At 48.7% G+C, this 21133-nt stretch overlaps 1 protein-coding gene across 2 annotated transcripts; it reads left to right on the top strand.

Moving 5' to 3' along the window:
• Positions 1-1488: 1488 nt before the first annotated feature.
• On the top strand, positions 1489-12907 carry UCP3 (uncoupling protein 3). Of its 2 annotated transcripts, none has more exons than XM_070803879.1 (7): positions 1489-1638; positions 5690-5909; positions 6377-6587; positions 6840-7040; positions 8145-8246; positions 8940-9120; positions 11678-12907. In XM_070803879.1, exons 2-7 carry the CDS (start codon positions 5784-5786, stop codon positions 11790-11792), a joined length of 936 nt encoding a protein of 311 aa, XP_070659980.1. In that variant the 5' UTR covers positions 1489-1638; positions 5690-5783; the 3' UTR covers positions 11793-12907. The 2 variants fall into 2 exon arrangements, with proteins under 2 accessions (XP_070659980.1, XP_070659979.1); XM_070803878.1 differs by having other exon boundaries at positions 8909-9120.
• Positions 12908-21133: the final 8226 nt, after the last annotated feature.

The raw sequence follows: 21133 nt of genomic DNA, 5'->3' as shown, positions 1-21133 counted from the left end.
GCCCTGCCCTCAGAGAGCACCCAGGCCCACCTGAGCTCAGCTGCCCACACTCTGGGTTTCTCCAGGGCCCACTATTTACCCCCTCCCCACACCTCCTGGCTGCAATTCCCCCACCCCCTCCAGACTGCCATTCTCAGGTGGAGCCAAAAACCTCCTTCCAGAGCCCTCCCCACCTCAGCAACCCGAGCAGCCGCTCCCCTTATAGGACTAACCCAGCTGCCTGTTCTGTTGACATTAAAGCAGAGCCTGGCCCGAGGAGGAGGACCTTGGCACTTGAGTATCTGGACCCATAACCACTTGTACTGGGGCCACAGCTCTGTGCCCAAGTCTAGAAGTGGCCTCTGCCCCACCAGATTAATTCCCATCCCTCTCCACCTCTCCCTCTCTCCTCCCCTTCCCCTTCCCCTCCCTCTTTCCTCGGTCACCCGGTTCCCAGGTTCAGACTTGCCCAACCCTTACCCTCAGTGCCTATCACTGGCTACTGCAAGGGACCCTCCCCTCCCTTCCCCACACACCCTCCCCAGATCCCTTTAGCTCCAGTGGTGTCCATGCTGAAGCCTCCAAGTGTCATGTCACAGAGAGTAGTATTCACAGCAGATAGGTCCAAAGTACATTATCATTTACAGGCTGGCAGGCAGGCCCTGCCACATAACTGTATGACCTGGGCAAGTCCCTGTCCCTCCCTAACAATCAGTTCTCTCCTCTCTAAACTAAGCATTAAAATGCATGAATCCGCAGTCATAAAAAGGCACGAAGTGCTGACATATGATCCAACAAGGATGAACTTGGAAAACACTTTGGTAAGTAAAAGAAGCCAGTCACAAAAGGTCACATATTGTGTGATTCCATTTGTATGAAATGTTCAGGATAAGCAAATCTATAGAGACAAAGTAGATTAATGATTGCCTGGGCGGCATTGGAGGGAAGAGGAAACAGAAGGAGATGTGTGGGGAGGGAGGTAATGAAAATGTTCTAAAATTGTGATGACTGATGGCTGCATAACTGTGAACACACCAAAAACCACTGAATTGTACCAGTTAAACAGGTAAATGGCACGGGAATTATATCTCAATAAAGCTTTGGAAAAAAAGACTCCTAATTGTACCTACCTCGTAAGAGTTGTGAAAGAAATAATGTATGTAAAGTTTCTAGCACATAGTAGGCACCAAGAAATGAATTAGCATCACCATTGTTACTATTAAGAGGAGGCCCAGGGGAACCCTGACCAGACCATTGTGGCAGCCTTGGCCTTTGGACTCTCAAAAGTGACAAATCCAACCCCCACCACCCCATATACACCCTCATCACCCAAAGGAGCTCTTTCATCACCTGCAATGGGGTGTTTTAAAGAAGCCCAAGTCAAGGGAACTGAAGCAGGTCTGGAACTCTGACCTACCCCCCTCGCCTCCCTGCCCTGCACCAGCCGCCTCTGGTCAAGTGACCAGGCTGTCAAGTAGCTACTCCAGGGTAAGGTTTCAGGTCAGCCAGAGTGTATAAAGACAGGTGCCAAGCCAGAGGCTGCAGAGACACCAGCAAATGGCAAAGGAGCAATCAGATCCCTGCTGCCGCCTCCTGGGATGGAGCCCTGAGGACCCTTAAAGAGGCCCCATGCTTCCGCCACCCTGGCTGCCCCTACAGGTAAGACCCCACCCTCCACCCCATCTTCCTCCTCCATGTTCTCCCAAAGGCAGCTGGCAGCCAGAGCTGGTAGCACACAGCAGGTAGAGATTGAGTCAAGATGAGGGAAAGGCAGCCCTGACGAGGGCACTGTTGGGGCTGGGGCTCCACCCCCGACTCCTGTCACTCACCAGGGACTCGCTTCCCTTTTGCTCTGCCAGCGGCCTCTGCTGTGACTTTGCAAATCCCCAGAGATAAGATGTGGTTTTCTCCTTAGTCTGGCCCAGAGTCCCCACAATTCCTCCAGAGTATAAGGCCCTTTCCCCAGGAGGCCCCCCTACTCAGGAGGGGGCACTCCCCGACTCAGCAGGCATGCAGGAGAGACTTTGCCGGGAAGGTGGGGTCAAGGGCATCTCAGAACAGGGACTCTGATCCCTGCTCCAGAGCCACCACGGAGAACTTGTTTCTAATGCAGATTCCCAGGACCCCAGCTCAGACCTGAATCTCAGGCTGAGGGCCAAGAATCCGGTCTGTAAACAAGTGGCTCCAGGTACCCTGAGCTCGCTCTGAAGTCTTAGACTCTGGCAGGTGGGCCTGAAGCAGGTGCCAGACAGACTGGGCTCTAATCCCTCTCCATCCCTCTAGCCTTGTAACTAGCTGAAGCCCTCAAAGCTTCAGGGCTCTTGGACCCAGACAACAGCAACTATCTCGTAGCCTTATAAAGGGATTGAATTAGTCACTGCCTCTAGAGCCCTCAGCGCAGTGTCTGGTGCAGGAAGTGTTCAGCAGATGTTAGTGGGGCACCGCTACTCTGGGTGTGCAAGGCTGGAATGCCCCATTCCTCATGCCCCAGCAGAGCACAGGGAGGAACTTCTGCTCTACCCTTCACCTATGTCAGTGGGATAGGTCTGCTGGCCGCCAGGGCTTCTCAAGTACCATTTCAGGAGGCTGGAATAAAGGAAGAGGCTGGGGAGCACCAGCCACAGGACCCCTACCTCTGCCCACCCTGGTGGCCTCCCCCTGTCCTGCCCCCATGTGACCAGTGAAAGTCTAGAGCCCACCCACCTGAGTCCCCCGCCCCTTCCACTCTGCCCCCGGGGGGCTCAAGACAGCCTCTGGAACAGGTTCTGGTTTGTCTCCTAGCCGCTGCTCCTGACCAAGGCCAGGCTCCAACACCTCCAGCGCACCATCTCTGCAACCTCACTGGTCTCAGAGCCTCCACTGGCTCCCTCCCTGTCCAGCCCTGACGCCTACACCAGCCTGACCTGAACACAGGTCTGATGGTGTCATCCCTCAACTTGAAAACACCAGCCAGTCCCCATTTTCGCTAGATTAAGTACAGCTAGGGCATTTGAGGCCCTTCATCAAAGAACACTGTGGGCATCTCAGCTTCTTCCCCATTTCCCCACCTCGGCCCATGGGGTCCCTCGGTCAACTGGTCCTCCCTGGGCCCCTCTGGCCCTGGGCCATCTGGGTACCAGGCTGCACAGAGAAGTGGGATAAGTAGCTCCTGTCCTTGATTTGGGGCCCCCATCTGGGGAGAAATCACGGCAGTTAATGAACTAATTCTAGGGACTTCCCTGACTGTCCAGTGGTTAAGATTCCATGCTTCCACTGCAGGGCCCACAGGTTTGATCCCTGGTCAGGGAACTAAGATCCCACATGCCATGCAGCCAAGGGGGACAAGACAAAACAAAACAAAAAAAAGAGTCAATTCTAAAGAAGGTCTGGGACAGAGGCAGCCAAGGACAAAGGAGGTTCAGAAGGGAAGCCATATCTGATGGTTCAGCCCCCTGGCTGGAGACATAGCCTCCCCAGGGAGACAGACCCAGCCCAGAAGTGCTTAAAGCCACCCAGTGGGGCCTGGCCCATCACAAACACTCCACACCAGGGGCCAAGGGCAAGGAACGTGCAGTCACGCAGCTCTAGGGGCCCCACCTCTGCACCTCAGTTCCTAACTCTTGAGAGTGGAGTGAAAATACCTAACTTGGCAGGGTTCTTCTGTTAGAGCCTGGGCGGCCACCAAACATTTTGGAAAAGGGACACTCATACAACCAATAAGAGACACTAGAGAACATACCACCCAGGGGCCTCTCCTGCCCTGGGAGTCAGGCCCTCAGATTCCTGAAGCTGAGGATCTCGGCAGCCCTGCTCCTGATATCAGAGGAGGAGCTGAGCCGCAGAAAGGCCAGGGCCCGAGGGAAGAGAGGCTGACGGGCTGTGGGCACTGGGAGCTGCTCCTGCACTGCCTCGGACACGTGCATTCCAACCCCAAAAGAGGAGCCACAGCCTCCGGCCCCCCCAGGGACCAAACCTCCTGGCAGTTGCTGGGCTTCTGTCGGGCGAATGGGAAAGAGGATGGTGTTCCCTCAGCTGGCCTGCCATGCTGTCCCCTCAACCAGGCTCAGCTCCACATCAGCCCTCAGGGAGCAACGCAGAAAGGCAGGCAGATAGGCTGTGGGACAAGCACCACGGGGGCAGCCCAAGCCCTGACTGTGACAGGCGCCGGTCTCGGCCTCCCCGGGAGCCTTGTCTTCCTCTGCCAGCATGGACAGCAGTGCCCACCAGACCTCTTCACCAAGCTGTTGTTGCACGTGCTTAGCACGTAAGTCCCCAGAGAGGGGGGTTGCATATAATTCAAAGGGCTTTGAATATCCGCAACAAAAAGGCAAGATGGTGGACATCCATTCTACCACATCCATTGGGCTGCTGAGTGGAATGAACAGTGAAGGGGGTCTTATTGCTACCACAAGACCATGGCTGCAGTTCTGTCAATTTAAAGAAGTCTCTCTCCATCTTAAGCCTCTCTTTTCCCACCTGTAAAATAGATTTAAATGTCATCCTGCCCTCTTTCCAGCACTGTTTCAAGCCTAGCAGAGCAGAGCAACCCATGCTCTGACACTGGTGACTCTGAGCAGGCCAACATCTCTGAGCCCCTGCACTGGATCAGCCCAAAGCGGGGAGAGGAGAGAAGCTACCCTGCAGCCAGGCTGTGAGAATTCAGTGAGACGGTGTGTAGAGCTCCGCCCCCATAGCCTCATGCCCCGTAGCCATTCCCTCCTCCTCCTCTAAACCTGCCCTGGACTGTCTCACAGAGCATGCCCTTCCCTGCGCCTGGAGCCCCCTCCCACGTCTCCAGCTGCTGCAGTCTTGCCCACCTTCCCAGGCTCTCCTCCCACCCCTACCATGTTGACTGGGGATGGCAAGACCTAAAGTGATAAGGCTGGGTGAGCTCTCCATACACCAGCATATTAAAAAAATAGAGACATCACTTTGCTTACAAAGGTCCATAGAGTCAAAGATATAGTTGTTCGAGTAGCCATGTACAGATGTGTGAGTTGGACTATAAAGAAGGCTGAGCTCCAAAGAATTGATGCTTTTGAACTGTGGTACTGGAGACGACTCTTGAGAGTCCCTTGGACAGCAAGGAGATCAAACCAGTCAATCCTAAAGGAAAGCAACCCTGAATATTCTTTGGAAGGACTGACGCTGAAGCTGAAACTCCAATACTTTGGCCACCTGATGTGAAGAGCCGACTCATTGGAAAAGACCCTGATGCTGGGAGAGATTGAAGGCGGGAGGAGAAGGGGACGACAGAGGATGAGATGGTTGGATGGCATCACCGACTCGATGGACATGAGTTTGAACAAATTCTGGGAGATAGTGAAGGACAGAGAAGCCTGGCATGCTGCAGTCCATGGGGTCACAAAGAGTCAGACACGACTGAGCAACCAAACAACAACAACCATACACCAGGGAGCAGGCCTTCCCCAGGAAGCAGCTTGAGGCTGGGGAAGGAGCAGAGGGTTGTGGTGTGGAGTCAGAACCAGGTCTGTCTCTGCCTGAGCCTTTATACAGTGAAGACCACTTCCAGCGGGGAAGGGAAAGGGCAGGGTGAGGATGGCAAGAGATTAGGGAGGAAAGTGACCTGTTCTTATAAGTCAAATCCACACAGCTAAGACAGCCCTGCTCAGGCTTTTCACTTACAAACCTTCTCCTGGTGCTGAGGGGATCCTGGGGATGGGCCTAGAGGGCACACGTCCCATCCCCTCCCCTGGCCTGTCCCCTGCAGCCTCCTCCATGCACTGAAGCCCAAGGCTGGGCAGCAGCCTCTCTCCTTGGACCTCCACTGGGCCCTGGAGGGACCGGGCAGAGCCTTTGGGACCATGGTTGGACTGCAACCTTCAGAGAGGCCCCCCACAACGTCTGTGAAGTTCCTGGCGGCGGGCACAGCGGCCTGCTTTGCTGACCTCCTCACCTTTCCACTGGACACAGCCAAGGTCCGCCTGCAGGTAGGTGCCCTTTGGCTAAGGCTCATTGTTCCCAACAATGGAGGGGCTGAGTTCTCCACCAGGGCACCTGCCCTTCCTCACAGAGAACCCTGAGCAGGTCACTCACTATCCACGACCCTACCTCACCATCCCCTCACCACCCAAGATCTTAATTCCTTGGCAGGACGTGCCAGGGTCCTTACATGGCCTGCCCTACTTTGTAAGCCATAAAGTAAGAAGTAAGGAGTCACCGTGTGAGCTTGGGCAAGTCACAGACAACTTGTAATGAGAAAAGCCATCACTCTCCGATTTACCACACTGTGTACAACAGTTTGTGAGCTGGCAACTGCTACACAGAACTGTCATTTTTACTGAGACGTGACACTGTGACCATGCTTGTTCCGAGGTCCAGCCCCAGGCAGGGACCCCTGCACACAGCCCTGCCCACCCCCCACCCAAGTCCTCATACTCTGCGGGGTGTCCCTCAGATCCAGGGGGAGAACCAGGCAGCCCTGGCGGCCCGGAGTGCCCAGTACCGCGGAGTACTGGGCACCATCCTGACCATGGTGCGCACCGAGGGCCCCCGCAGCCTCTACAGCGGGCTGGTCGCCGGCCTGCAGCGCCAGATGAGCTTCGCCTCCATCCGCATCGGCCTCTACGACTCCGTCAAGCAGTTCTACACCCCCAAGGGATCAGACCGTGAGTGCTGAGGGCTGGGTCAAGGCAGGATCTAGGCTGTGGGTCAGGAGATCAGGGTGGTGCAGACTCAGAGGCAGAGCTGAGGCATGGGAAGCTGAGGCATGAGGAGACTGAGCCTCATGTCGAAGAGGATCTGGAACCCTGGCCTGGGAGAGGTGGGCATGGGGCAGGGGCAGCCCTCAGAGACCGGCATCAGGCCCGCAGAGGTGCGGGGTAGTACAACTCTGGCCCGCTTGCTCTCCTCCTCTCCAGACTCCAGCATCATTACCCGGATTTTGGCGGGCTGTACCACGGGGGCCATGGCAGTGACCTGTGCCCAGCCCACAGACGTGGTGAAGATCCGCTTTCAGGCCAGCATGCACACTGGGCCGGGAGGCAACAGAAAGTACAGTGGGACAATGGATGCCTACAGGACCATCGCCAGAGAGGAAGGGGTTCGGGGCCTGTGGAAAGGTAGGTCTGGACTCCAGGCTTGGGGGTCTTGGGCAGCGTCTTCTCCACCCTAGGGCTGGGACAGGGAACTGAGCAAGCAGGGAGCTCCCATCACAAGTATTCCAGCAGTTCTAAAGGAACATCCTAACATATCCCAATGGGCCAGCTGACTGGCCATACTGCCCCAAATTCAGTTCAGTTTACCAACCTTTCACCACGCGCAGGGCTCTGAGGGAGACAGAAATGAACAGAGGATACCCTCACGGCTCACAGTCACAGAGGAGAGAGGCATGTCAAGGAGCAGCCATTCCACAGGGCAGGATGTGCTGGGTTCACACAGAGGTGCAGGCCATGAGGGCTTAGGGCGTTCGGGGGCAGAGGTGATGTGAAAGTTGGGCCCCAAAGTTCCAGTGAGCTCCTGCTGTGTGGAGAGGGAAGGAAGGGCCCCCCCCAGCAATGGCCTGTGAGGGGTGACTGCTGCGCATGGAGAAGAAACAGAGGCCACTGCGGGGAGCAGTCATGAGAAGGGGGCTTCCTTGGGAACAAAACTTTAAGGTTCTCTATGTGTTTAAGTGGTGACGACCTTGACAAATAATGTTGTCTCTACCACATGTGGCCAGGGCTCACATGAATCTTGCAGAAGAAAACAATGACCCAGTGATGGTTAAAGGCAGGACACCTGAGTCACAGCCTTGCTTGCTGTGTGCCTTCCTGGAGCCCAGCCCTCATCTGTGAAACCAGCGGGTGGTCTCGCAGGTCGCATGGCTGCAACCTGTCACTGTTTCAAAAGCCCACCATTCCTGTCCCAGGAAAGGCTTCCTTGTCTGGCTCTAGCCAGGTCTCAGAGAGGCATATTTTAATTTTGATGGGTATTGCAGTTTATCCTCTGAAATGTGGCCCAAACACACACAAGAGGGTCTCTCTGCTTTTTGTCTCTAATATGGACATGGATAATCTGAGAGCTTTTAACATCGGAAAGGAAAGTGTGGAATCTGCCCATCCAGGGTGGACTCTTCTAGACCACTGGAACGAGGCACCATATCCCCCACCTGGGCCTGTGGCCTTGCAGCCAGGGGGTCCGCTTCTTCTATTTCCCACTCATCAGCCCCACCCGCTTCCTGACAGGAATTCTGCCCAACATCACGAGGAATGCCATTGTCAACTGTGGTGAGATGGTGACCTATGACATCATCAAGGAAAAGCTGCTAGACTACCACCTGCTCACCGGTGAGGCCCTGGGCTCCAGGCAGATAGCCCTCCCAGTCTGGAGGGGACTGGGGCTCCACAGAGTGGGTGCCACCCACAGGCAACCGGGCTTTAAAAGGAGTGGAGGGAGGCAGGGTGCCCAGCATCATTAGGGTGAGTAAGGAGGAACCCTAGACGGGAGGCCAAAGACCTGGGCTCCAGCCCAGCACCATTTCTCCCTGTGCACCTTCAAGCAAGGGTGGCCTTCTCTGACCAGTTTCCTCTAATGAGGTGGTTGGGCCGGATTAGCTTCCAACTCTGGGACAGCCCAGTTTTGTGAGTCCTCATCAAGAGCTCCATCTTGGCACTGCAAGAGATTTGGAAAACACTATCCTCATACTTGGGCTTCCCTGGTAACTCAGACCATAAAGAATCCACAGGCAATGCAGGAGATATGGGTTCCATCCCTGGGTCAGGAAGATCCCCTGGAAGAGGAAATGGAACCCACTCCAGTATTCTTGCCTAGGGAAATCCCATGGGCAGAGGGACCTGGTGGGCTACTGTCCAGGGGCTTGCAAAGAGTCAGATTTGACGGAGCACAAGCACTAGACTATACTAACCTCATGCCCAGGGAGTTCAGTTTCATTAGGGACAAACAATGAACACATGTGAAACAGAAAACAAGAGCCCTCTTCATCTCACAGCCCAATATCTGCTCTTCCTACCCTGCGACAGACAACTTCCCCTGCCACTTTGTCTCTGCCTTTGGAGCTGGCTTCTGTGCCACCCTGGTGGCCTCCCCGGTGGACGTGGTGAAGACGCGGTATATGAACTCGCCCCCAGGCCAGTACCACAGCCCCTTCGACTGTATGCTGAAGATGGTGACCCAGGAGGGCCCCACAGCCTTCTACAAGGGGTGAGCTCCCCTCCTGCCACCAGCACCCCCTCCTAGAGAACCAGGCCTCCCTCCCCGTCTCCCTTCCTCCCCTCCATGTAGAGTGTGTCTGCCATGGGATCACCTAGAAATACAGTATTGAACAGCACAGATGTAAATGCCACAAAGGAAAATTACAATATAAAGACCTAAGGAAATGTTTTTTTGAAAGAGAGGACCAAATCTGAATTGAAGATCAGGGAGGCCTATCTGAGAAAAAAAAAAGGAGTCTATGCATAGATCTAAGTGCATCCCCAAACACACAGGAAGAGGAGGAGGAGGGAAAGGTGCTTGGTAATCCTGAGGTTTTTCCCTGACCCACCGACATCACTGCGGGTCACCACTGCCGACAGCCCGTATGCTTCACACGTTCCTGGCATTTACTATTCCCTCTGCATGGAAGCCATTCCTGCATCATCCACATGCTCTCCAACTTACTGTCCTTCAAGACTAGTTCAAATACCACCTTCTCCCTAACACTCGCAAATACAAATTTTCCCCCTCTGTGAACTTCAGCAATACTTCCCTGCTACCATTTTTACGGTACCCACCACTTCCTACTTTGTAGGATAGTATTTGTAAGTTTAAACGATCCCCCATGCTAGAGTGCAAGCTCCTTGCAGCTAAGGACTGTGGCTTATACAGCTGACCCTTGAACAAATGCCAGGGTTACAGACACGGACCCCATGCAGTTGAAAATATCAATACATGTACAACTTATAGTTGGCCCTCCATACACGCAGTTCCTCTGTTGCCATGGTTTCTGCACATCCCTCGTTCCACACCCACAGATTCAACTAGTCTCAGATCATTAGTGTTTAATATTAAAAAAACTGTATAAGTGGACCCACAGAGTTCAAAGGGTTGTTCAAGGGTCAACTGTATACATCTTCCACTTCCCAGAGTCCCCAGCACAAAATCAGCTCTCTATAATAAAGTTATGAACAATCACCATGACCACCAAGTCACTACGCATGTGGACTTGGGTTAATGCTTCACATATATTATCTCCACACTCCCCCTGAACTGGGCCATTTCTCCACATTTACTGAGGAGGAGAATGAGACTCAGAAAGGTCATGGAACTTGTCCCAGCTCACAAAGCTTAAACGGCAGAGCCACGGCGCAAACCCTGACCTTTAGACACCACCCACTCCATCCCACACTGAGCTCTTTGCTTGGCCCTCGTACCTCCACCACTGAGGATGGTTTTCTGGCACCCAGCGTTGGATTAGGCCCAACAAGCACACATGGCCTCGACCCCGGGATGATGTCACAAAACAGTTTCAGCTGACAGCTCTTTTCCTATAAGTGCCGCCATCAGAAGGCTCTTCGTCCCACTTGTCTCGGTTTGTACTTTCACTTGGCAAACATTCACTGAGCACTTCGTGGGTGCTGGGCCCCGTGCTGTGCTTCTTTTGAAGAGCAGCTAACAAGCAGGGGACATTTATTGAGGATTTACTAATACTGAACCCTGTCCATTATCATTGAATCCTCTCGACAACATCCTCCAGTTACAGGTAAGTAAACTGAGGCTGAGAAAGATTAAGAAGCTGGTCAAGCTGGTATTTGAACTCAGGACTATCCCCAGAGTTCACATTTGTTGCCCCCGTGCCATCTTCCCTGTGAGAGGCCCAGGCTGAGGGTTCAGGAGAGGCCCTGGTGTGAGATTCTGGTGCCCAAGCCAAGTCCCACAGAGCCAAGAACAACCAGCCAGGCAAGGAGAGAAGCAAGCAGAAGGAGCAACGTGGGCAAGGGTGTGGGGGAAGGGTCTGACAGGAGCTGAGAGAACCAGGAGGGGATTAGCGGAGAGACAGGCTGAAGAGGAGAGCAGGAGCCAGGCTCCTCCCGGAGTCGGTGAACCATAGCTGAGGTGAGGTGGTCACAGGACAGGCAGGCTCTTGGGAGATTAGCTAAATTTGGCATCAAGTTGTTTTCACCTTGCAATGCCTCCAGCTGGAGGCAGAGGCCTCCTCAGGGGTGGCTGCTCAGGTTGTAAACAAGCCCAGAAACACTCAGTGGCGGAGTGGAGTCAGGTGGTTTCAACTGAGCTATCTCACCCTGGTCTCTGAAGAGAAACTGGCAGCAATCATAGAGTGAACTGAAGTCGCTCAGTCGTGTCTGACTCTTTGCGACCCCATGGGCTATAGCCCACCAGGATCCTCCGTCCATGGGATTCTCCAGGCGAGAATACTGGAGTGGGTTGCCATTTCCTTCTCCAGGGGATCTTCCCAACCCAGGGATCAAACCTAGGTCTCCTGAATTGCAGGCAGACGCTTTAACCTCTGAGCCACCAGGGAAGCCTATAAAACTGTGAGAATTAACTGCCTAACGGTAACCGGGCTCAGAGTGCTAGTTTTCTTTCCTTGCCTGACTCCAACTTCCGCCTAAATTCCTTCAGTAGAGAAGGAAATGACAGAACAACCTCAGAAGTGCCCGTGACTAACGGAAGTTCAGCACCAGCACCGAGTGGGGAGGGCACACAGATCTATGCGGGACTCCAGTCCACCCACCTGACCAATGGTTGTCTCTCTCATCAGATTTACACCCTCCTTTTTGCGTTTGGGATCCTGGAATGTGGTGATGTTCGTCACCTACGAGCAGATGAAACGGGCCTTGATGAAAGTCCAGATGCTACGAGACTCTTCATTTTGACTAAGACAAGGCTACTCAGTATTTAGGACAAAACCAGTTAAGGTTGGAATAAAGCAGTGGGTCCACGCCACAGGGACACAGACCCACACATGTTTGTTTACAGAACTGTTTACTTGATGCTGACTCAAGAGACAGAAGAATAGGAAGGATTGTGGTCTTCAGTGCTTTGTCTTAAGAACACCTTTGTTTTGCACTGACAAGGTGGAAAATAAATTATATTAATTTGTGAAATCCATCAGGTTGGATGCCTAACATTTAGGCAAGGAAAAGTAAACCAAAACAGATCTATTTGGGTAAAACGGAAGTTTGCATCCTTATATCCCCTGGAAGATCTGATTATATGATGAATTATAAACAGGAAAGACTGCAAGCATGGAACAACAGTGTCCCGCATTCCCCTTGGAAATCAGCTAAGGAGTGTAGGGAGACACCACCAAAGCAACACAAGGACTTTTGACAGCAGCCTTCGGTTAGCCACGGATCATCAGCTGTATTTGTTATGTGTCTGCATGTAGAATCCACTGGGATTGTGGGAATTGTGAGAGAGGAAAAAAAAGAGAAAACCTAGAAACTGTGCCAAAGGAGCATGGCTGGGCCAGTGTGAGGCTGAGACCCATAAATGTTCGCTGACAACACTGGAGAACCAAGAGGGCAGCCTCAGTCTCCTTTTCTGTAAAATGGGAGTAATAATCCCTCCTACCTCACTTGGGGTGTTTATGAGGATCAAGTGAGAAGCTGGGCAGAAAAACACATTATAAAAGCAAAAGCTCTGGACAAGTGTGCATAAAAGGACAATGCCTCAGAAAAGATTTTGTCGATTAGTGAGGAAGTGCCAGGGAAGAAGTTTTTGAAAGACACAGTTGCCTAGAGGTGAGACCAAAGGAACCAGGGACTCGGGGGTCAGGGGTGACGGAGAATGGTGTACAGCTGCCGGAGCCCCACTCCCAGGCAGCCCCCACTCCCACACTGGACTGTGAGGCACCTTGAAGGGTGTGGAGTCTGGGGACAAAGAGGTAAAAGCTGGGCTGAGAGTCTAAAGTATCAGGGCTCAGAATTTTTGAAAATTATCATGACTCAATAAAGAAATTCACACCTTGAGTGTGGGAATGAAAAGAGCCACTTTTCTGCCTTCTCTTTCTTAGATGGAATTTCCCTTTCTCACTTCGGGCATCCTGTTCATCAGTGCAGGGCCATGCCTGGCCCCTCACCCATACACTGCCTTCTGTGCTTCTGCAGCCCAGCTGCTCAGCATTTTAAGGGTTTGACTCCTCCATCTATAAAAGGCAGGCTTAAACCAGATGACCTTCTCCTAAACTTAACTGGACACATTTCATGTTGATAATTGGGATCCATAAGATCAGTCTTTTTCTGGTTCTTAGCAGCTTATGCGGCTCTGATGACAGAACTGAGTTCCAACCTCACTCACCCACACACACAGTTACTAGCCACCTAACCATGGGGAATCCTTGCATCATCGAGTCCTACAGAGAAGTGGGAAGGACAATCTGCACCTCACAGGAAGGGCTCAGTGATGTCACGACTCCCTCCCTCCCCACTCTGACTCCTCTGCATCCTGGGGAAAAATGAACATCCACTTACCCTCAGCACTTTTCTAAATCTATATCATAATTTGAGATCATTTACATATACAAACTGGACAGTCCAAGCAAAAGCAAAAAAGTAAAAATTATTTTGATTTAATGTCTGGTTTGGCTTTCAAATAAAAACCATATTTAAAACTTTTTCTTTTCACTTGACAGCAAGTACAAATCATTTTTAAACACTTGCTCTTGATTTGTAAGTTGCTAGAGGCCAAGGACTATGCCTTCCATGAATTTCTGTCAAAATTAACCCATCATCTACCAGAGCATACTATTTAGATGATGCTGCTGAAACAGGATAAACGCTCTGAGCGATGTTTTGATTGGGATCCGAAACCCAGTGACTTTCAGATTTCTGGGAAAGGGAAAACAAGACTGGTGGGAGGTCATCTAAAGTTTTCTGGGAAAAATACTAGATTTCTTTCCCCATTTCTTAAAGGCAGAAGTGGAACCAAGTGACCTCAGAATAAAGTTCTGTGATTTTAAGAACAAAAAGACAGTTTCCGCCAAGCCACTGCCCACTGTCTCTGCCAGCAGGAAGCCACGGATGCAGACTCACAAGGTCAGATCATCAGCTGAGGCCCACACTCATTCCCCTCACTGCACACTCACAAACACCTAACTTTATCAAGTCATTCGAAAGGCTACCGAACTTGGACTTCCCTGGTGGCCCAGCGGTTAAGAATCCTCTTCCCAATGCAGGGGACATGGGTTCAATCCCTGGTCCATGAAAATTCCACATGCTTCGGGAGCATGGAGTGGGGTGCCATTACCTTCTCCGGCTTGGTATTCTTAAGCTCAGTTTATTTACCTGTGCTAAGTCTGCCAGGCTCCTCTGTTCATGGGATTCTCCAGGCAAAAATACTGGATTGGATTGCCATTCCCTTCTCCAGGGGATCTTCCTGACCCAGGGATGGAACCTGCATCTCTTATATCTCCTGCGTTGGCAGGTAGGTTCTTTACCACTAGCACCACCTGGGAAGCCCCCTTATTTACCTATAAAATATGAGTAATAATTTGACAGAGAGCAAAAGTCTGCAGTTTTGTTAACTAAAAATGGTAAACTTCATAGGAAATAAACTGGATTCCCCATGCACTGCTGGCAGAAATGTAAGATAGTAGGGCCACTTTGGAAATTTTGAATTTTAAAAAATATTAAATACATGTTTACCGTTTGATCCAGTCACCAGAGAAATGAAATTGTATGTCCACACAAAGATTTGTACATGAATTTCCATAACAACCTTATTCATAATAGCCTCAAACTGGAAATATGTAATCCAAATGCCCATTAACTGGTGAGGACACAAACAAAATGTTCTGTATCATTGTGATGGAATACTACTCAGCAATAAAAATGGATAAAACTGCTGATACATGCATCAACATGTATCAACCTCAAAAAAACATTATATTATATGAAAGAAGCCAGGCACCAAAGACTACATCTCACTTACTATAAAAATTTTAGAAAATGCAAAGCTATAGAGACAGAAAGTAGATCAGTGATTATCCAGGGCAAAAGGTAAGAGAAGGAAATGACTGCAAACAGATAAAACACAACTTTTGGGGTGATGGAAGTTTTAGGGATGGTAAAACTGGATTGTGGGTACTTCCCTGGTGGTCCAGTGGGTAAGAATCCACCTTCCAATGCAGGGGACACAGGTTCAATCCCTGGTCAGGGAACTAAGATCCCACATTCTACAGGGCAAAAAAGCCCATGCACCACAACTAGAGAAGCCCACGTGCCACAACAAAGACCCAGCACAGCCAAAATTAAGAAAAATTAAAAATTGGATTGTGGTCATTGCTTCACAACAGTATAACATTACTAAGAATTAATTAAAGCACACACTTAACAATGAGCAAACTGTATGGTAAGTTATACCTCAATAAGGCTGTTAAAAATGAAAAAGGTTATTCTCAGCTCTTGGCAGTACTACTGTAATAGACAAAAACTACAACTGAAATGTCCCATCAACAGTGGAGTGAATACATTGGATATACTCACACATAGAGACTATACAGCAGTGGCAATTAAAGATCTACGACTTCATGTAACTTGGATGAATCTAACAGATACAATGTTGAGAAAGACACCATACAGTACAACTCCATTTATATGATGTTTAAGGACAGGCAGTGGCCACAGGACTGGAAAAGGTCAGTTTTCATTCCAATCCCTAAGAAAGGCAATGTCAAAGAATGCTCAAACTACCACATAATTACACTCATCTCACACGCTAGTAAAGTAATGCTCAAAATTCTCCAAGCCAGGCTTCAGCAATACATGAACCATGAACTTCCAGATGTTCAAGATGGATTTAAAAAAGGCAGAGGAACAAGAGATCAAATTGCCAACATCTGCTGGATCGTCAAAAAAGCAAGAGAGTTCCAAACATCTACTTCTGCTTTATTGACTATGCCAAAGCCTTTGACTGTGTGGATCACAACAAACTGTGGAAAATTCTTAAAGAGATGGGAATACCAGACCACCTGACTGCCTCTTGAGAAACCTGTATGCAGGTCAGGAAGCAACAGTTAGAACTGGACATGGAACAGATTGGTTCCAAATAGAGAAAGGAGTAAGTCGAGGCTGCATATTGTCACCCTGCTTATTTAACCTCTATGCAGAGTACATCATGAGAAATGCTGGGCTGGATGAAGCACAAGCTGAAATCAAGATTGCCAGGAGAAATATCAATAACCTCAGAGTAAGACGGTAGGTGTTGCAAGAGGGCATCAGAGGGCAGACACACTGAAACCATACTCACAGAAAACTAGTCAATCTAATCACACTAGGACCACAGCCTTGTCTAACTCAATGAAACTAAGCCATGCCCATGGGGCAACCCAAGACGGGCGGGTCATGGTGGAGAAATCTGACAGAATGTGGTCCACTGGAGAAGGGAATGGCAAACCACTTCAGTATTCTTGCCTTGAGAACCCCATGAACAGTATGAAAAGGCAAAATGATAGGATTCTGAAAGAGGAACTCCCCAGGTCAGTAGGTGCCCAATATGCTCCTGGAGATCAGTGGAGAAATAACTCCAGAAAGAATGAAGGGTTGGAGCCAAAGCAAAAACAATACCCAGCTGTGGATGTGACTGGTGAGAGAAGCAAGGTCCAATGCTGTAAAGAGCAATATTGCATAGGAACCTGGAATGACAGGTCCATGAATCAAGGCAAATTGGAAGTGGTCAAACAAGAGATGACAAGAGTGAATGTCGACATTCTAAGAATCAGCGAACTAAAATGGACTGGAATGGGTGAATTTAACTCAGATGACCATTATATCTACTACTGTAGGCAGGAATCCCTCAGAAGAAATGGAGTAGCCATCATGGTCAACAAAAGAGTCTGAAATGCAGTACTTGGATGCAATCTCAAAAACGACAGAATGATCTCTGTTCGTTTCCAAGGCAAACCACTCAATATCACAGTAATCTAAGTCTATGACCCAACCAGTAACGCTGAAGAAGCTGAAGTTGAACGGTTCTATGAAGACCTACAAGACCTTTTAGAACTAACACCCAAAAAATATGTCCTTTTCATTATAGGGAACTGGAATGCAAAAGTAGGAAGTCAAGAAACACCTGGAGTAACAGGCAAATTTGGCCGTGGAATACGGAATGAAGCAGGGCAAAGACTAATAGAGTTTTGCCAAGAAAATGCACTGGTCATAGCAAACACACTCTTCCAACAACACAAGAAAAGACTCTACACATGGACATCACCAGATGGTCAACACTGAAATCAGATTGATTATATTCTTTGCAGCCAAAGATGGAGAAGCTCTATATAGTCAACAAAAACAAGACCAGGAGCTGACTGTGGCTCAGACCATGAACTCCTTATTGCCAAATTCAGACTGAAATTGAAGAAAGTAGGGAAAACCACTAGACCATTCAGGTATGACCTAAATCAAATCCCTTATGAATATATATATCATATATTATATGATATATGGAAGTGAGAAATAGATTTAAGGGCCTAGATCTGATAGATAGAATGCCTGATGAACTATGGACTGAGGTTCGTGATATTGTAGAGAAGACAGGGATCAAGACCATCCCCATGGAAAAGAAATGCAAAAAAGCAAAATGGCTGTCTGGGGAGGCCTTACAAATAGCTGTGAAAAGAAGAGAAGTGAAAAGCAAAGGAGAAAAGGAAAGATATAAGCATCTGAATGCAGAGTTCCAAAGAATAGCAAGAAGAGATAAGAAAGCCTTCCTCAGCGATCAATACAAAGAAATAGAGGAAAAAAACAGAATGGGAAAGACTAGAGATCTCTTCAAGAAAATTAGATACCAAGGGAATATTTCATGCAAAGATGGGCTCAATAAAGGACAGAAATGTTATGGACCTAACAGAAGCAGAAGATATTAAGAAGAGGTGGCAAGAATACACAGAAGAACTGTACAAAAAAGATCTTCATGACCCAGAAAATCACGATGGTGTGATCACTCACCTGGAGCCAGACATCCTGGAATGTGAAGTCAAGTGGGCCTTAGAAATCATCAATATCAACAAAGCTAGTGGAGGTGACGGAATTCCAGTTGAGCTATTTCAAATCCTGAAAGATGATGCTGTGAAAGTGCTGCACTCAATATGCCAGCAAATTTAGAAAACTCAGCAGTGGCCACAGGACTGGAAAAGCTCAGTTTTCATTCCAATCCCAAAGAAAGGCAATGCCAAAGAATGCTCAAACTACCGCACAATTGCACTCATCTCACACGCTAGTAAAGTAATGCTCAAAATTCTCCAAGCCAGGCTTCAGCAATACGTGAACCGTGAACTTCCTGATGTTCAAGCTGGTTTTAGAAAAGGTAGAGGAACCAGAGATCAAATTGCCAACATCCGCTGGATCATAGAAAAAGCAAGAGAGTTCCAGAAAAACATCTATTTCTGCTTTACTGACTATGTCAAAGCCTTTGACTGTGTGGATCACAATAAACTGTGGAAAATTCTGAAACAGATGGCAATACCAGACCACCTGACCTGCCTCTTGAGAAATCTGTATGCAGGTCAGGAAGCAACAGTTAGAACTGGACATGGAACAGACTGGTTCCAAATAGGAAAAGGAGTACATCAAGGCTGTACATTGTCACCCTGCTTATTTAACTTCTATGCAGAGTACATCATGAGAAATGCTGGGCTGGAAGAAACACAAGCGGGAATCAAGATTGCCAGGAGGAATATCAATAACCTCAGATATGCAGATGACACCACCCTTATGGCAGAAAGTGAAGAGGAACTCAAAAGCCTCTTGATAAAAGTGAAAGTGGAGAGTGAAAAAGTTGGCTTAAAGCTCAACATTCAGAAAACGAAGATCATGGCATCCGGCCACATCACTTCATGGGAAATAGATGGGGAAACAGTGGAAACAGTGTCAGACTTTATTTTTCTGGGCTCCAAAATCACTGCAGGTGGTGACTGCAGCCATGAAATTAAAAGACGCTTACTCTTTGGAAGGAAAGTTATGTCCAACCTAGATAGCATATTCAAAAGCAGAGACATTACTTTGCCAATAAAGATCTGTCTAGTCAAGGCTATGGTTTTTCCTGTGGTCATGTATGGATGTGAGAGTTGGACTGTGAAGAAGGCTTGAGTGCGGAAGAATTGATGCTTTTGAACTGTGGTGTTGGAGAAGACTCTTGAGAGTCCCTTGGACTGCAAGGAGATCCACCCAGTCCATTCTTAAGATCAGCCCTGGGATTTCTTTGGAAGGACTGATGCTAAAGCTGAAACTCCAGTACTTTGGCCACCTCATGCAAAGAGTTGACTCATTGGAAAAGACCCTGATGCTGGGAAAGATTGGGGGCAGGAGGAGAAGGGGACGACAGAGGATGAGGTGGCTGGATGGCATCACTGACTCGATGGACGTGAGTTTGAGTGAACTCCGGGAGTTGGTGATGGACAGGGAGGCTTGGCGTGCTGCAATTCATGGGGTCGCAAAAAGTCGGACACGACTGAGCGACTTAACTGAACTGATACAGATGACACCACCCTTAAGGCAGAAAGCAAAGAACTAAAGAGCCTCTTGATGAAACTGAAAGCTGCTGCTGCTGCTAAGTCGCATCAGTTGTGTTCGACTCTGTGCGACCCCATAGACAGCAGCCCATCAGGCTCCTCTGTCCCTGGGATTCTCCAGGCAAGAATACTGGAGTGGGTTTCCATTTCCTTCTCCAATGCATGAAAGTGAAAAGTGAAAGTGGAGAGTGAAAAAGTTGGCTTAAAGCTCAACATTCAGAAAACTAAGATCATGGCATCTGGTCCCATCATTTTATGGCAAATAGATGGGGGAACAATGGAAACAGTGAGAGACTATATTTTGGGGCCCCCAAATCACTGCAGATGGTGACTGCAGCCATGAAATTAAAAGACACTTGCTCCTTGGAAGAAAAGTTATGACCAACCTAGACAGTATATTAAAAAGCAGAGACATTACTATGCCAACAAAGGTCTATCTAGTCAAAGCTTTGGTTTTTCCAGTAGTCATGTATGGATGTGAGAGTTGGACTATAAAGAAAACTGAGAACCAAAGAACTGATGCTTTTGAACTGTGGTGTTGGAAAAGACTCTTGAGTGTCCCTTGGACAGCAAGGAGATCAAACCAGTTCATCCTAAATGAAATCAGTCCTGAATATTCATTGGAAGGACTGATACTGAGGCTGAAACTCCAATATTTTGGCCACCTGATGGGAAGAACTGACTCATTGGAAAAGACCCTGATGCTGGGAAAGACAGATAGGAGGAGAAGGGGACGACAGAGGGTGAGATGGTAGGATGGTATCACCGACTCAATGGACATGAGTCTGAGTAAGCTCTGGGAGTTGGTGATGGACAGGGAGGCCTGGCATGCTGTAGTCTATGGGGTTGCAAAGAGTTGGACACAACTGAGCAAGTGAACTGAACTCAACTGAACTAACAGGCAAAACAAATATTTGGTGTTAGAAATTATTATAGTAGTTACTCTTTGGGTAAATAGTGACTGAGAAAGAACACAAGAGTTTCTTTCTGGGCTGTTAATAATGTTTCTGTTTAAAGTATTTTACTTTTGTTGAAGTATAATTGACATATTATATTATTATATAACATTAATTATTATCAAATATATATGTTAATTATATATTAAATAATGCATCTTGATGTGTGCAAATTATATAGAGACATTCACTTTCTGAAAGTGTATCCAGCTGTACACTTATGACTGTGCACTGTTTAATACATATGTTACACTTCTATAAAAAAAAAGTTTACTTAAAAGTGCACTTAATTTGAGATTCCTGGTGATCTCTAAGGTGTGTGTGTGTGTCTGTGTGTCTGTGTGTCTGTGTGTGTATCTGTGTGTGTGTAGAGATGATGAGAAGTGCTAGCCAGGTAAAGATCTGAGGCAAAGTGTTCCAGGAGAAGGGAACAAGCAGACCACAAGCCCTACAGGAAGGAGCTTGGCATGTTCAAACAGAAAAAAAGACCTGTGTGGCTGGCATACAGTGAATGAAGAGATGAATGTGAGATCATTCATTTATTCATTCATCAGATATGTAAGAGTTGTGCCAGAAGCTAAGCCAGAGGACAACCAATTGTTCAGAAAGTTTAGCAGAGAAAAAAAGGAGAAAAAATAGCCACTGTAAAGGGGTAGGAAAGTCCTAAGAATATCTTGTACACACACACAGTAGAAGAAAGGAAAGACTGAGGAGGAGGGGAAAGTCCTAGAAAACAAAGAAGCATAGAGTA

This window comes from Bos indicus, chromosome 15 (genome assembly GCF_029378745.1).
Source record: "Bos indicus isolate NIAB-ARS_2022 breed Sahiwal x Tharparkar chromosome 15, NIAB-ARS_B.indTharparkar_mat_pri_1.0, whole genome shotgun sequence".
Lineage (NCBI taxonomy): Eukaryota > Metazoa > Chordata > Mammalia > Artiodactyla > Bovidae > Bos > Bos indicus.
The sequence above is the reverse complement of the archived record's forward strand: the minus strand, read 5'-3'. Positions and strand labels throughout refer to the sequence as shown.